This window comes from Phocoena phocoena, chromosome 11 (assembly GCF_963924675.1).
Source record: "Phocoena phocoena chromosome 11, mPhoPho1.1, whole genome shotgun sequence".
NCBI lineage: Eukaryota > Metazoa > Chordata > Mammalia > Artiodactyla > Phocoenidae > Phocoena > Phocoena phocoena.
In genome coordinates, this window is record NC_089229.1 from 87,028,686 (window position 1) to 87,046,748 (window position 18,063).

Here is an 18,063-nt window from a genome sequence, read left to right on the forward strand (position 1 = left end):
ACAAAAACTCCTAAAGCTTATACAGAACCACAAAACCCCCAAATAACCAAAGCAACTCTGAAATAAAATACAAATCAGAAGCTGGAGGTATCACACTCCCTGATTTCAAGTTATACTGCAAAGCTATGGTAATCAAAAGAACATGGTATTGACAGAAAAATAAGACACACAGACCAATGAAACAGAATTCAGAGCCCAGAAATAAATCCACACGTACGTGAACAATTAATGTATGAAAAAGGAGCAAAGTACATTCAACAGAGAAATGAGTCTCTTCAATAAATGGTGCTGGGAAAACTGGACAGCCACAAACAAAAGAATGAAACTAGACCACTATCTTACACCATACACAAAATGAATTAGACTTAAATATAAGACCTAAAACCATAAAAAACCCATAGAAGAAAACACAGACAGTACACTCTATGACGAAGGTCTTAGCAATAGAAGAAAACACAGTACACTCTTTGACGAAGGTCTTAGCAATAGAAGAAAACACAGACAGTACACTCTTTGATGAAGGTCTTAGCAATATTTTTTTTGGATCTGGCTCCTTAGGCAAGGGAACAAACGCAAAAATAAACAAATGGGACTACATCAAACTAAAGGGCTTCTCCATAGCAAAGGAAACCATCAACAAAATGAAAAGACAACCTACCAATAGCAGAAAAAAGATTGCAAATCATATATCCAATAAGAGATTAATATCTAAAACATATAACACATACAACTCAACAAAAAGCAAACATGATTTAAAAACGGGCAGAACAGCTGAATATACATTTTCCTAAAAATACATACAGATGCCAGCAGGTACATGAAAAGATGCTCAGCATCATTAATTATTAAGGAAAGGCAAATCAAAACCACAATGAGGTATTCCACCACTCTGGTTAGAATGGCTGTTATCAGAAAGACAAGAAATAACAAGTGTTGGAGAGCATATGGAGATATTGGAACCCTTGGACACTGTTCGTGGGAATGCAAAATGGTGCAGCCACTATGGAAAACAGTATGCAGCTTCCTCAAAAAATTAAAAAATAAAATTACCGGGCTTCCCTGGTGGCGCAGTGGTTGAGAGTCTGCCTGCCAATGCAGGGGACACGGGTTCCTGCCCCGTTCCGGGAAGATCCCACATGCCGCAGAGCGGCTGGGCCCGTGAGCCATGGCTGCTGAGCCCGCGCGTCCAGAGCCTGTGCTCCGCAACGGGAGAGGTCACAGCAGGGAGAGGCCCACGTACCGCAAAAAAAATAAAATAAATTACCATATAATCCAGCTATTCCACTTGTGGGTATTTATCCAAAGAATATGAAAACACTCATTCAGAAAATCATATGCACCCCTATATTCATAGCAGCATCATTTACAATATCCTAGATATGGAACCAACCTAAGTGCCCACTGACAGATGAATGGATAAAGAAGATGTGGTGTGTGTGCATGTGTGTATATATATGCACACATACACACACACAAACGAAATGGAATACTCCTCAGTCATTAAAAAAAAAAAAGATGAAATCTTGCCATCTGCAACAATCTGTAAGGAACTTAAGGGTATTATGTGAAGACAAGTCAGATGGAGAAAAACAAATACTGTATGATTTCACTCATATGTGGAATATAAAAATAAATGAAGAAAACCAAACAAACACACAGATACAGAGAGACAGCAGTGGTTACCAGAAGGGAAGGGGGAATGTGTGGGAGAATAAAATGGGCAAAGAGAGTCAACTGGTATGGTGATGGACAGATGGAAACTAAACTTTTGATGGTGAGAACACTGTAGTGTATACAGAAGTCAACATATAATGTTATAAACACCAACGTTACCTCAAGTTTTAAAAAAGAAGACATAGGCTGGGAATCTTCTGACCTACTCTTATGCAATGCTCAATGACGTTTATGCTAAACTATCTGAACTGGGCCCAGCTATCAAGAGTAAATGCTCACAATGCTCACCTTTTACAATCTATTATTCTTCCCTAGCTACACACTCACCCCAAAAAATTTTACTTTTCTAAAAGGAAAAATCCCTCAAACATGTAATAATCTTATATGAGACTTATTAGTCATCCAAATATAAACGAATTTCTGAAATGGTTTTCTTTAACAGGAACATATAAATCCTTGGCAATTTCATAATAAATTTGTAAGATTTATAAAATTTAACTTTTCCGTTAGCAGAATCTTATAAATACTGAAGAGGGAAAAAGGTCCTTTGGGTGACAATGCTGTGAGATGAAAACAATAAGATAAAGTAATCGAATACTGGGTAACTCCTTTAAAATAGTGTTATTACTTCAAAACATGTTATTCATATCATAAATATAACTGAGGTCTTAATTATTTTAAAAATGGGCTCTACAAATATGTGTGTGTATATGAATCACTTTGCTGTACACCAGAAACTAACACAACATTGTAAATCAACTATACTTCAATTAAAAAGGGAGGAGGGGCCTCCACAAAAACATGATTGAGGACATTTTTAACAAAATTAAACAAACTAAAAATACTTACATTACAACTGAGTATGTAAAAATATAACATCAATAATTCTTTCCATTGAGAATGTTCAGACAAACTGAAATATAGTTCCCTTTATAGGTTCATATATAAAGTTAAATATTATCACAGAGGGTGGTTTAAGCCAGATTGCTTCAACCAGTACTCTCCAAAATACCTTTCTTTAGCAAGTATTCACCTACAATACTCATTCGACAAATACTTCAGAGACTAATTTTATACCATGCATCATGCTAGGGACTAGCTATGGCAGAAACCTAGAAAAATATATGGGTTGCAATTCCTGCTCTAACTGGTTACAAGTCCTTTTTAATTTTCAGAGTAATAGAACCATGTGTTATATACCAGGCAATTCTGATTCAGAGAATGAACTGGACTATGTAAACATTTTTTTTAATTTTAATTTAAAATAATACATCATTTTGTCACATTCTTAAGGCTACTACTGAAGCTCATACCATTAGAAATGACAAAAGACTCTAACCCTTAAAAAAAAAAATCCTCAAACCTTATTTATATTAAAGCTATAGTACTGGAATTGCAAAACATTCTCCACTAGATCAGATTCTTTAATAATTAAAAAAGAAAAATATGTAAGATGTTTTCTTTAAAAATCTTACCTTTTAAGAAGTACTGTATACATTTTTAGAATAGAAAAATATTTTTCACTGAACCCCAAAAAAGTGCCACTTCTCTCAAAAAAAAACACAGCAAAACCCCAAGACATTCAAATGACATATATGATTCAACTCCCTTTTTAATAAAGACTATATATATAAGCATCTCCTTGTAGGTCTGCAACCCTAGGCCTTGTTATACGGGTATCAGTTTTTCACATTGAGAACCTACCTAAACTAAGAATTTCTCTTTGTCTTTTAGAGAACGTATGCAGAGGTATTAAAGACTTAAAAAGAAAAAAATAGCTGTAACCATATAAAAAGCCCCCCCATCAACTATTTTAAAGACTTAAACCGTATTTTCCCATTTTTATATTTTATTCAAATAGCTAACACTTTTATTAACCATACAGTATTAAGAAAAGAATTCAAACAGCAAACAATAAAAGAGGTCTTAAATAACTGTGGCAAATTCTATCCTTTTAAGAATACTTGCATATTTAAAACACTTTATTAAGGTGTGAAAGGGAAAAAAGTTTCACAAAGGTTTACTGACGTGATTATCAATGCTTTCAAATGAGAGTAAAACAAATCTTAAAATACACATTGAGAGTCAATTACTGTCCATCTTAATTTCCTTTCATCTGAAATTCAGAGGTAATGTGTGTCTACTTTAGGGAAGATTTATATATGAAAAAGTAAGTTTATTAGAAAAATAAACAACTTTAAATTTTACAGTATTTTCCACTTCTAAGATTCTTTCAGATAGAGCAGATGTGCCATACGATTTAAACATGATCTGATTTACAAAATCTCATTTAGTCCTATTTAGTAAAACAAAATACAAACGGCAAAATGTTAGTAACTATTAAGAACTCCAATGTAAAAGTTAAAAAAAAAAACAAAAAAAACCATCATTTGTTGCATGTACCTAATATGGCAATATCTACTCTGATGTGTATTAACTCACTGAAATTTAATGTGCTTATTACCAAGATAATACTATCATATTAAAATATAAGTTGTGCGGTCTAGCTTTATTTTTCAAAACAACTTATCAACTATAACCAGGGATTGGCAAATTTTTCCTTAAAAGGTGAGACAGTAAGTATTTTAAGTTTGCAGGCAATAAAGTGTCACTACTCAGCTCTGCCACAACAGGGAGAAAGCAGTCACAAGTAAATGAATGGGTATGCCTGTGAGCTGCAGTTTTGCCTGCTTCTGAAAAGACAATGGATTTTGAATGAGAGACTAATTATTTCAGGTGCCATATTACATACGTCATATATTGGGGGGCAGGGGGGGCCACAGTGGTAGGAAGAATAATATAGATGGATAGCTATCACTAAATGAACACTATAAAATAAAAACTTCCACACTTGTTTCCCAATCATAATTGCATGTGTGTATATATGTATACATACAAGTTATAGAACTATTTCATTTTCATTCAATATTCTTTTTGGTGTGTAAATAGTATCAGAACAAAGTCAGATAAGCAGCAGAGTATCTTGAGCGACTGAGTACTCAGAGGCTAATCAATAACCATGAAATTTGGTTTTGACATCTCAGTATTTCTACACAACGGGAAAACTAATCTATTCGCTGTGCCCCTGAAGAATATAGATGTATATTTTAGATGTTTTAAAATTTAATTGAATTGTTACAATTTTGAAACTAAATGTGATTTGCTTTGTTTTATTAGAAAAAATACTCAGGCAAGGTCTACAATCATCGGTCAATTAAGAATGACTTACAAGAACATGAGGCAATAAAATAAAAATACAAGTACAAACTATATATCTGAAACACTTCTATTTGGCAATTTTATAACAAATCAAAATTTAAAAAGAACAAAGGAGATTGCAGATTACTTCGCAGATACAGAATAAAGCAACTGATGAAGTGCTTAAGCAAAAGAAAACAAAAAAATAGTAAGAAAACACACTGCTTTTCTTCTTTTTAAAAATAAAACCACATTTGCTACAAGTCATATGAATAATACCCTTATTAAACAACCATTCCAGAATGTCTTATAGAAGCAGTGCTTTTATTTGCACTTCATTTAATTTTATATGACTCACTTCACGTATATAGCTCTTTACCCCATTGTTAACGAATAAAGTCTCCCATAATTTTTATTATTTTTTAAAAATTTTTTAAAGTAAATGAGAAATGATTTATGTATCATGGAACCTTTCCCATTTTGGAACCAAAAGGCTTATTAATTCTATATTTTTGTCTATTCTTTCTTTAAAAAATTTTAGTGTAAAAACTGCTGGTTTTTATATCACTGTAGTAAAGTGAAAACTCCTTAATCAGGAGTATTTTCTGCAGTTTGACTGCATATAACCACATACTTTACAATATGTCCTTCCAACAGTAAGGAAATAATTGATTTCACGGTCACTGTCAGAAATGAGTGCCATAATTCTATCATGGGTATAGGTCCTCCCTCAAAGACTTTCTGGAAGGATGTTCAATGTGTTTTGTTCTTACAGATATTAACAGTAGTACATAGTCCCTTAAGTCTGCAAAAGACATTTATTGTTAAAGAAGGTGCTTTATTAACAATTCCTCTGGCAGCACTAGTGAATTACAATATCCTTCAATATTATCTCTACCCATAATATATACATTTAACTTTTCATGCCTCTAGAAAAACATCTACAGTACATTTCATAATATAAAAATATATTACAAATCTGCTGAATTATTTACAAGCAATGTTCTATTATCTCTATGCAACATTTGTTTGATACAATACTAACAAGTTACACATATTTCCATTTCTGTAAGTTAAAAAAAAAATCCATATGGCTTCTTGCTTACCAAGCAAGAAAGTGATTTTATTTTCCTTTTCAAAACCAACTTTGGTGCATAAAGGATTCAGTTTGAAGATACTTTAAAAAAAAATACATTTTTCTTACGTTAAGAAAAAACAACTCGTAACCAAATGCTTTCCTCAGAAAAAAAAAAATTAGAGGCTTATATAGGTTAAAATGAAAATATGAGGATTATTCAAATAATTTGAAATAAAGGTTTTTCAAAAACCGTTAACAGATTAGTTATATAGGTAAATATTAACATACTGTACTCCATGAGAAAACCCTAGTCCTGAAAGGGGAGCCACCAGACATACTGCAACACTCTTTAACAGAAATTTTCAGCCCTAATTCGATAGACGAATTTTTAGTTGATTGCAAATGTCGTTCACTGTTTGCTTAAATACAAATTGAACACTTTTCTTATCAGAGTTCTGCAAAAGAACACAAATGGCAACCAATCACATCTATTTATCATAATTGAAAGGTAAATTATCTTTTGATAATTTTCATTGTCTAAATATTTCCTTATATGACTTCAAATCAATAGACACTGTCAAGACAAATATCCTTACAGTGCTTTTGGTATTTTTAAGGGCACATGTTGTAATTGGTTTTCTTTTCAATATAAACTACTGTAATCACTAAAGGGTTTTAAAAAAAAAAAAAAAAAAAAAAGGCAGCTTAAAGCAGCAAGCATGCAAAGCCTTTAAGAAGCTGTTCTACTAAGTTGCCAGAAGAGTGTTTGCTCAGTCTCCCACAGTACCATTCCATGAAAATGTGGATATACAGTAATATATTAATATATTCCACAGAAGAGCCTACTTCATTCACAGAATGTTTACACTAAGCATAAATATTATCCTAAATACTGGATTTAAGGAAAAAAAGGAAGGGGGTTGACTCTAATGTGCAACTTCTACTAAACCCATTGTCAGTGACTAAGACTGCAGGTGTCCCCGCTTGTTTGCTTTTTATGTATTTATTTATTTTTTACCTCTTCAACCTCTTCTGCGGCATTGTTCTAGAAAAAGAGAAAAAGGAGTATTCTTTTATTCAATTGAATGAAAAACACATTAAGTGCTTCAAAAATACAAATATGTATAAGAAATAGGCAATGTGATGATCACTGATCACCATGAAAATTTATTTCCAAAGCATTCACATGATGGATATAAATTTAGTTACATAATATATATAGCTTGTTAAGAAACCCTTTTTATGTAGCCTGATAATGTGTTTCTAAAAAAGAATCTCATGTTTAACACATACATTTTAACCATACTTTAAAACTAATGTTTAAACCTCAAATAAATATGTCCTTTTTACTCTCATTTTGAAGTTAATATATTTTTGGAAGTTTTGTCATGCTTTCATTTTGAGATGCGCATAAGCTGTTAAGTTATTTCTCCTGAAACAAATTAGAATAATTGCTTTGTCCCCTCTTAATTTCACAAGTTTTCCCAGTCAAAATCCAGGCATCGCTAAGATGTTACACCACGGCAAATGTAGTGGGTTCTAGGACTCTGTACCACTTTAGAGTAGACTTGATTCTAATTTCCAGAATAGTAGAAGCATGAAAGTTTAGACTCAAGATTAAATGTTAAGATGGGGTGGAGGGTGGTTTACAGCTAAAGAAAATTAACACCACAGAAGCACCAAATATATCTTAAGAACATCTTCATTACTCCAGTAATCAGTAATAATTGCAGAATTATACCCTGAAAACAGGTGATGCAAGTCCTATGTACTTCTGGACATCAGTTCTGAGCTTGAATGATATTTATTTGTCACTTTCACCAAAATATCTTAATTGTTTCCTATATAGCATAAGAACAGCAAAAATAAGCTGATTCTGTGAAAAAGGAAGACCCTTTGAGAGTGGGAAGTAGAATGCAGGGCAGAAACACAGAAGTTAGTCTCAATCTTATAATTAAGATACATGCCCCTTTGTCAACTCACTGCTTAAGGCATGTTTACTACCAGTCTTGGCCCTCCCCAAATACCACTCTTTTAGAATGCAAATTTTAATCACTCCCTTCAAAGAATAAGCAGAAATAAACCCTAAATTAGGTGCCAATAAATAAAGAATATTCAATTATTTTTCTTTATAAAGAGAAAGGTAAATCATAACTCTCTTATTTTTGGTAGTGAATGTCCCTCAATCTTTTCCTTTAAGGTCATTTCACTACTCTCTCTGCTAGTTAATCTCTTGCTAACCTAGCTCAACCCACAAAAAACAAGTTTTCATTACATTTAGGACCTTCACCAAAAGATGCTTTAAAAGTCTGGAAGAGTCTCAATGTTTCCACACACCGCAAGGCCCATTATGTGAGAATTTCATTCTCAGAAGATGCTTCACATTCCAAAAAGTTGAGTCATGGAATGAACAAACCTTCAAAGTATTTAATTGTTTCAAAATTTGGCATAAGACATAGTACCTTTACAATAGCTAAAATTCACATTTGGGATTACCAATTATTATGTCACCTTACTCTTACCCAACCTATTGCTATACTAAACTAGAATTCCTTTCTAAAATGTATAAAGTTCACTCATTAAGAGTGCCTTTTAAACATTTTCACCACTTTTTAAATCACCCTAGTATATGTCATGTGGATAGAGGCAGTATGGAGTTCAGTCACATCCTAGTTGTGTAACCTCTTGCCTCAGATTTAAGCTATTTAACCTCTTGCCTCAGATTTCCAATCTGTAAAACAGACATAGGAACACCTACTTCACAGGACTGCTGTGAGGATGAAGTATATGTAAAGCACCTAGCACAGTGACTCAGCACATAGCCAGTAATGTTGGTCTCTTCTCCTTCCCCCCCTATACCTTCATATGCACAGCACACTAAAACAAAGGTCAGATCAGAAAATTGTTAGAAACGTGAACACTCCAAGCTACCTCTTAAATAAAAACACAGTAATATTTAAAATGCTCTTTTGAAAAGTTTGGCGAGAGTACAAGTTTAAGAACTTCAACCATTAATGGTATTTAGGGCACATGCGACATATTCCCAGGTCAACACGTGTGATATTATAAAAAAGAATTACCTACTTAAACAAAAGGAACTTATTTTCAAAATACTATGTATATCACAATTTAAGCTACTTAAGGTAAATTTGGAATTAACCTGGCATATAAACTTTACCAAAATATTACCCTTCTAGTCTACAATTTATAAATCATTGTGATGTAATTTCCATATACAAAACTCCAGAAAGCAAGATATGCTTGATACTGAAATTCAGTACTTAAAAATTAAGTCCTAACTTTATATCCAAAATTTAAGGAGATTTAAGATTACAATTCAAAAAAATAAAACATCAAAGCAAGAATTAAATTACCTGTATATGTTTGGGTCCAAAAGCAAGGCAGTATCTTTGGGTAGCTTTGATAAATGAACTACTTTAGTTTTTAACTGATGTCGTTCACTTTCATTCACCCACACGTCAGGCAGACTATGAGTTAAAAAACAAGTCATATATAAGATAACATTAATTTTAAATTTACCCTTCACATTACCCAGCTTTTTCTGCTAGTCTGACTGGGGGACCTAAGTTAATGAGCTTCTCAGATGCCAAGGAAACTCAGTGATCTAAGTAGTAGGATGTAGAGTCCCAGCTAAAAAATGGCAAGGTGAAATTTTAGGCATAAATCTGGAAATGAATTATGATTTTTTTTTTTTTTTTTTTGCAGTACGCGGCCCTCTCACTGTTGTGGTCTCTCCCGTTGCGGAGCACAGGCTCCGGACGCGCAGGCTCAGCGGCCATGGCTCACGGGCCCAGCCGCTCCGCGGCACGTGGGATCTTCCTGGACTGGGGCACGAACCCGTGTCCCCTGCATCAGCAGGCGGACTCTCAACCACTGCGCCACCAGGGAAGCCCTGAATTATAAATTTTTGATGGCAAAGCCACATCAGACTTAGAAACAAATATTAGAACACACTGTCTGCCTTTTAGTTTGCTAAGTGGAACTATATCTGAGCTTAACTTGATGAAAATCTGACACCTAGTCTCTTTGTGAAGAAATAAGAAATAAAAACCCCACCAGATTAATTTCCACTTTAAAAAAAAGGCACATACAACCAAAATCCTGAATTAAAAAAATGTAATCCTATAGAAAAATTCAAATAAAATGATTTTGATATTTGGATTGATCGATTTCCAAAATACTAAGAATACAGATATTTGAATATGATATTTTTTAAAGGAACTGTTTATAAACTTAATATAAAAAGGGCTCTTACAAATCAATATGAAGCAAGTGAACACTCATTAGGTAAAAAGGAACAAGGGAGACAAAGGTCACAAACCATTAATTCACCAAAGATACAGTTTTTAAATTATCTTGCTCATAATCAAAGAAATGAAGAATGTAAGAATGCCAATAGCCAGTGCTGATAATAAGCCAGGGAAATAAGCTCTCTAATGCAGTAGATGAGATCAGAAATTGGTACAAACTTTCGGGAAGGCGATGAGTATCAAAACCCATAACATTTCGCATACTTTGTAAATAAAGACATTTTAATGTCTCTTTTTTTAACAGTAGAGAAAAATGGGTAACTTTAATATTCGGTAAAAAGGAGTTCATTAAATAAATATTACGTGCTATTTCAAAATATTTTAGAGTAGCATTTCCCTAAAACATGGAAGGGGCGGGGGTAAAAGGAAGTGGAAAATATGTTCTACACTAATAGAAGTTTGACAATCACAGGATTTTTAAAAAGCTAAAGAGATTTCTTTACTTCAATATGCTAACATGCATTGTAATCTTCCAAATCTATTTTTAAAGCTCTTAATTCATATCAGATTCATTAACATCTCTTTAGACTGGAGTTTGGGAAACAATATTACAGAAAAATATTTAATAACAAGTGTTAACCACGTATTATTAATTTTTAATGAGATTCCATTCATTTGAACTTATTCTATTCTTGATGCTGATAAGATTTTTATGATCCATCTTCATTACCTTTTGCAACAACAAAAAAAATTATTTTTGAGAATAAAAGGAAAATTGAGCATGAAATTAAATTAAGGAGCATTTGGACCAGAACTGCTCTAATAAAAGGGTACTAAAACTCAAAAGAAAAATTTAACACTCCTGGAAAACTGACCAACTGTTTTTTTCTATAAACTATCATTAATTGTGTGCTGGAAAATGTTTAGAAATTTTTTAAATAAATGATTCAAATAAAGGCACAAATAAGGTTGCTTGCACCCTATCCTACTTGAGGGTCATTAAAAATTCTAAAAATAATCCTATCCTAAAAATGATTAAAAATTGTTTTAACAGCTTCCATTAAAAACAATTTTAAAAGCTAGTTTTAAAGCTTATACCTTGAGCCAGGTACTCTTAAGAGCTTTTAGAGATTATCTTTTTAAGGCTGATGACCTCAAAATGTTTCGTGGTTTCACTTCTGTAAGTCTTTTACTTTGAACCCAATAGCTTAAGCAATTTTTGAGTATAAGGTTTTAATAAAAATAAGACTGATCAGTTTATTAGTTACATATATAGTATTCCAAATACTTACATGTCTTCAGGCATCCAATGAAGCAGAAGTTTTATCTTTCCAGAATCCTCTTTTCTCTTAGCTATTACCTAGCAATGATATAAAAGAAATCATAAAACTATTTATAAAAGATCATTTTAATATGTTTAAAAAACGCTTTTGGTCCTAATCAAGAACTCAAGTTTTCATGTCCTGGACCAGATATTACCACCACAACATCTTGCTCTGCCCCGGTTTGTAGCAATTTCCCACCTTTAATCATATATTTTCACAAAAGAAAAAGAAAAAAGGAACTGAAAGTAGCTCTGTACAGCCAAATACTAAAACCATATTATCTTTGAAAATGCTATTTATTTTACTCTCTACAAAGTCTTTAGCTGAGCCAGACTGCCAACCAAGAATCCATATTGGCTGAAATACTTTTTTTTTCTTTTTTTTTGCGGTAAGTGGGCCTCTCACTGTTGTGGCCTCTCCCGTTGTGGAGCACAGGCTCCGGACGCACAGGCTCAGTGGCCATGGCTCACGGGCCTAGCCGCTCCATGGCTCATGGGCCTAGCTGCTCCATGGCATGTGGGATCTTCCCGGACCGGGGCACGAACCTGTGTCCCCTGCATTTGCAGGCGGGCTCTTAACCACTGCGCCACCAGGGAAGCCCTGAAATACTTTTAAAGAACAAATGAACAGTAAAGAAAAAATAATGCTAGAAAGGGAGAGGTCTCCTTTTTAGGATTAAGGTATTTGTCGTTTGCTTGGGAGTTTTCTGTTTGTTGGTTGATTTCTGTTATTTTAAATGAAACATTAACCAATCAGTGTTCAGTTCAGTTAGGAATCTACCTAAGTTAAAGTGTGGATCAACCAGAACATAAAGACCTATATAAGTGTAGTAAAAACAATATGCTTGTCACTCATTACCAGATTCAGAAAACTAAGGTAACGATTTTTAAAACTCGATCAAAATGGTATTTTATTAACTCTTAGAACTGCCATATTAACCAAATTAGCTCTTTAGTGCTTTAATAATCTAAATCTCAATATTTTTACCAAGTTTAACTTCCAAACAGCTTCACAAAGTAATGTTATGTGTCATTCTCAAAACAGAAGTAAAAACAGCACTTCATACAAATATAAAATTTTCTGGCCCCATTATTTAAAAACCTATAGTTAAGTACCCTAATTCTAGACTCGGTAATGGAATCAATTAAAAAGCTCAAAGACAGATCTGCAGATGCTAAAACAAAGTATCTCTACAAAGAAGTAAGATATAAAAATAATGCAATGCAACCAAGTACAGCAAGCCAACTGACTGGTAACTAGGATTCTGCTGACCTCTTCTGGAGATGGCTCAAAAGAAAATGTTTCAATTAAAGAAGACAAATTAGGCAAACTGCACGGCGTAGTACCTCACATAAATATTTTTATGCAAATCTTTTCACTATAAATATGGTTATTTCCTATAAAAGTTAATTTGGTAACTAGGAAACTTACATTTGCAGTTGGCACTGAACATCTGATTACTGTTTAACATGAACTGCCCCCACCAACCTTTCCAGTCACACTCAGGGAACCTTAGAGAACCTCCTCACCTGGCCCCAAGGAAGACCTTTTCCCATTAGGGATGTTTCTTCCTTCTACTTCCCCCAGGAAAAGGCATTCTTCAGATTATACTACACCTTTGTGACTTTTCCCGAGTCAAGGTACCTCTGCCACCCCAATGTCACTTGGGGGTGTGAATCACTCTTATTCCTAGGTTTTTAAAGTTTATGATAAACATAGGTAATCAATCATGTTCTTAAATCCTCTCAGATGTTTTCTACAGCTCGAAAACCTATTTTCATCTTCAGACTATTTTCACTCTGAGTAAATTTTAAGTTTTCTTCCAGACTCCTAATATCACATTTCTAGTTCCTTCATTTTTTTATCATCTTTACTCCTCCCATGGTGAGCCTAAGGATTTCATCCAAAGAGCTGCTCTAATGAAAGCATGAAGTTGATGCTTCATTTTTTAAAACACAACCTTATTCATCATCATCACCTCTATTCCCTAACATGTAGAGATACTTGTTCATTACTAGACCATTATTTCATCAGATTTATCACCCTTTAAATCATTAAATGTTGATAGGCCCCAAACCTCAATCCTTTGATTTCTTCTCTTTTCTCTTTAATACTTCCTAGGTGATCTTATCCAGTCTGATACCTTTAAATAACACTAATACGCTAGAAAGTTCTATTCTTATCTGTAGCCACACCTTTCCTCTAAGCTCAAACTCTTAAATCCTTCGCCTACATGACAGAAGCACTAGATGTTCTCTAGAATGTGCTGAAATTATGGCTCTTGATACTCCCCTCTCCCCGAATCTGCTCACCTCACAGCCTCTATTATATGGCAACTCCATCCTTTTGGCTAGCTGCCCAGGCCAAAAACATTGGAGTCATCCTTTCCTCTCGTTATCATACCTGACATCTGATCCATCCATAATTCTTGTCAATACCACTTTCAAAAGATATCCAAAATCTAACCCTTCTTAGTATCTCCACTTCAACCATTCTGACCTTTTCTCACCTGAGATACTGAAAAGACTGATCCCTTCTCGCCCCAACCCTGACCTACAATCTGTTCTCAGTACAGAAACCAGAGTGAGCACATTAAAACCTGCATGAGAGGAAAGAGATCAGTGAGTTCTCTTAAGGCAGGGGGCAGAGGCCGAGATGAACTACAAAGCTACACCAGGAACGTTCTGCGTGACAGGACTGTTCTACAGCTCAACTGTGGTGGTGGTTTCATAGGTAAGTACAAGCGTCAAAACTCACAGAATTGCATATGTATTTTTTTGGCTGTGCTGCGTGGCTTGCGGGAGCTTAGTTCCCTGACCAGGGACAGAACCCAGGCCCGGCAGTGAGAGCCACTGGACCGCCAGAGAATTCCCTTGTATACTTTAAATGGGTAAGTCTGTATTTATTATATCTCAATAAAAATTTTATTTAAAAGAAATCACAATAGAGCATGGCTACTCAAACTCCTCCAATGGCTTCCCAATACACGTAGAACAAAAGTCAACGTCTCAGTCCAACAAGACTCTCCCCATTGCCTCTCCGACTGCTCCTACTTTCTCTGCCACACTTGTTTCCTCCAGCGACACTGGCCTCCTCACGGCTCTTCAGACATACTTGCATGTCCCCGCTTGAGGATCTTATGCTTGATTTTCCCTCTGGCTGTGATGCTCATCCCCCTAATAACTGAATGGCTCACACCCTCACTTCCTTTTAAGTTTTTTTTTTTTTTCCTTTTAAGTTTTTAATTTTACTAATTTATCTTGTTTATCATGTCTCTTCCACTGGAGTGTAGGCATGGTTTCTTATTTTGTTTTAGCCCGTTTTGTTCACTGTTGTATCATTAGTACCTGGCACATGTAGGTGCTCAATATTTAAGTAAATTAACAAATTATCCCTAATGCCAACTCTGGGTTTGGTGACCACATTTTACTGACTAAAAAAGAAAAATAATAATAGAAATCAAACTTATGGTTATCAAAGGGGAGAGGGTGGGAAGGGGGAACAAATTAGAAGTATGGGATTAACAGATACAAAATACTATATGTAAAACAGATAAGAAACTAGGATTTACTGTATAGCACAGGGAATTATATTCAGTACCTTGTCATATCCTATAATGGAATATAATCTGAAAAAATATACGTGTGTGTATATATGTATATATATACGGCTGAATTACTTTGCTGTACACATGAACCTAACACAATATTGTAAATCAACTATACTTCAATTAAAACAAACTCATGGATAAAAAAATTAACTTATTTTTTATCTGACATGCTTTTATTCAGTAAGATAATTAAGTCTATTTTATCAAATCATGAAATATTTTATGATTACAGTCATTCCTCCACTTATTTCAACTTAGAAAATGATTAATATTTTCTATCTCCTATTAACAATACATAAATGTAAACTTGGATAATAAATGTTAGCTTTCAACTTAAAAAAAAAAAAAGAACAATTATAGACCTACCAAATCATAAACGTATGTTATCAAATTCCAAAGGAGGACTTTAACCATCACTGTTGAGCAAGCTCCTGGTCTTGCTGAATCCCAACAAAATTCCCAGCACAGACATTTTTACTTTGTCTTCATTCTTATTTAGATAACTGTGTTTACAACATTCTTTAAAAGAGCCTAAGTATGGTACAACTTTCCTTAAACCCAAACTCACAACCATTATGTGCTCCAATCTCAGAAAAGATTCCCTTTCCTTTGTGTCTAATCTTCTACCTTCTTGCCTGTAATTTTGGGAATCAAAATCAAAATTGGGCACTTTGAATTGGAAGTATACATAAAAGAAAAAAAGAAAATACAAGAAAACCTCATTATTAGAGGAGATGGGAAGAATAAGAGATTCAAACCAGTAGAGATATCAATACTGATCTTTTATATTTAAATTCTCATGCATTTTGATTAGAATATAAAAATAAAATCTAAATTTAATATATTTTCTATTTCAACAGGCAAAATTAAATAATCTCTCTTTCCGGGGATTCAAATCACCGAAAGTCTGGTCTAAAGTTTATTACTACTAACTGACCTACACCAAACTATAGCAATATAAAGATGACTGGATAATAAAAATGGCAGGGGGCATGAGAAGAAAGAATAGCTCTCTATTAACTCCTAGTTAACCAAAAATAAATTCATTATTGCCTTTTCAAATTCAATACTTTTCTTTTTCCAAGTAGAACAACATAGTTATTCAACAAATATACTGAATTCCTACTATGTGTCAGGTACAATTCTAGACACTTGGAATACATTCACAGAACAAAACAGATTAAAATTCCCTCCTTCATGAACCTTTCACTTGATGGAAAGCTTTAACACAAACTTTAGATGTGCATTTTATGGGTGATGGAGGAGCATGCACCACATAGGGATGTGAGTTAGAAGAAGTCTAATGCTCTAACTTTACCTGCAAGGAAACCAGAGGTCAGAAAAGACACCTAGTTTACTTAAGGTCAGAGACTGATCTTCAAATGCCTAGTAGCCCAAATGCCAACCCAATATTCTTAAATAGTTCAAATTAAAGGCTAAAAAATTCAACATAATCATTAAAATGTCAAATTGTGGGAAATATTTGAAAAAAAAATCAAATACTTACAGTACTATGAAAAACAACACTGTGTCCCTTCCCTAAACTTTCTATATGAGCTGAGAGGTTAAAGCATATGGCTCGATGTCTTATCGCATCCAGTGTTTGTGCATCGAAGAAATCATGTGGTCGTGCTAAAAGTCAATATAAAAGAGGTAAAGAATATTTAGAAAAATATAACAGTCTCCAAGCAGCCATATTAGTAGTCTATTTTCCACAAAAACATGTAGTAAGTAAAAAAGACTGAAACAATGAATAAGTATCTATTTAGTGTTTAAATGCAAGATTTTCTTTGCTTTCAAAACACAGAACCTAGCTAACAAGGTAAGGATATACAAAAGCAGAACTCCAACCAATGAGTAAGTGTGGGTTAATTCTGCCCCTTGGTGTGTGAAGTTCTAGCCTCCAACCTCATGACTGCATATTTCAGCTACTATCTTTTTCATATAATTTTATATTTTACTCCAGCATCTCTCCTGAGCACCAGTCCTACATTTTCAACAATCTGATAAATGTCTCCATCTGTGCACTACACACAGATCTCATTCACCTCAGCCAAACATATGAAATACATTTCATGAACATTTTACATTAATATGTAATCAAAAATTTTTCCAGATTTGACACAGTGGTCATATTATTTTGGAATTTTTGACAAGTATTTTCTTGATTAAGAATAACCCTTCTAACAATAATCTAAGAAAATTATAAATACTCTTTTGTTTTTAATTTTTTGGCCCTGCTGCCTGGCATGCGGGATCTTAGTACCCCGACCAGAGAGTGAACCTGTGCCCCCTACAGGGGAAGCACAGAGTCTTAACCACTGGACCGCCAAGGAAGTCCCATAAATACATTTTTAATACCAATGAGTCCACCAAAATTCTTTCTAACTCTCAATGCCACCAGTTATTAGCAATATGACTTTGCACAAACTGCTTGATCTACCTTAGACTGTTTCCTTATTTGAGAAACGGAAATATAACAGCTATAGATTATGAATAAGTAAAATAAATGTATATGAAAAATGCCTTCAGTCATAACGCAGTTTAGATTAATATGCTCACACCATTTTTTAAAAATAAATTCACAAACTTAGAGTAAGCAATCTTTTAGTATGATCACAACAAAGTTGAACATTGAAGATTTGATAAAAACATTTTTAAAATTTCTATTTTTATCCCACTAATATTATTATAAACATGTTGTTTTTATTCCTAATAAAAACACCGTTCAAAGTAAGGAAAAAGAATTTATTATTTTACAGTTGTGGAGCTTTCTAATATATGTAAAATATCTCAAGATCATCTGTAATTAAAAAGTAAATTTTAGGGCTTCCCTGGTGGAGCAGTGGTTGAGAATCTGCCTGCCAATGCTGGGGACACGGGTTCGTGCCCCGGTCCGGGAGGATC

At 33.9% G+C, this 18,063-nt stretch overlaps 1 protein-coding gene across 2 annotated transcripts in view; it reads right to left on the bottom strand.

Annotated features, from left to right (window-relative positions):
- Window positions 1–3,829: 3,829 nt before the first annotated feature.
- The window catches only part of AEBP2 (AE binding protein 2), a 57,540-nt gene continuing 43,306 nt past the window's right edge, over window positions 3,830–18,063 (bottom strand). Inside the window, exons 5-9 of one of the 2 annotated variants that reach the window (XM_065887332.1) lie at window positions 16,664–16,788; window positions 11,514–11,581; window positions 9,325–9,438; window positions 6,969–6,995; window positions 3,830–6,405 (exon numbers count right to left, since the gene is read on the bottom strand). In XM_065887332.1, the coding sequence (XP_065743404.1) occupies window positions 6,360–6,405; window positions 6,969–6,995; window positions 9,325–9,438; window positions 11,514–11,581; window positions 16,664–16,788 (380 nt within the window). In that variant the 3' untranslated portion in view covers window positions 3,830–6,359. The remainder of the gene's footprint in view (window positions 6,406–6,968; window positions 6,996–9,324; window positions 9,439–11,513; window positions 11,582–16,663; window positions 16,789–18,063) is intronic. The other variant, XM_065887333.1, reaches the window with a different exon arrangement.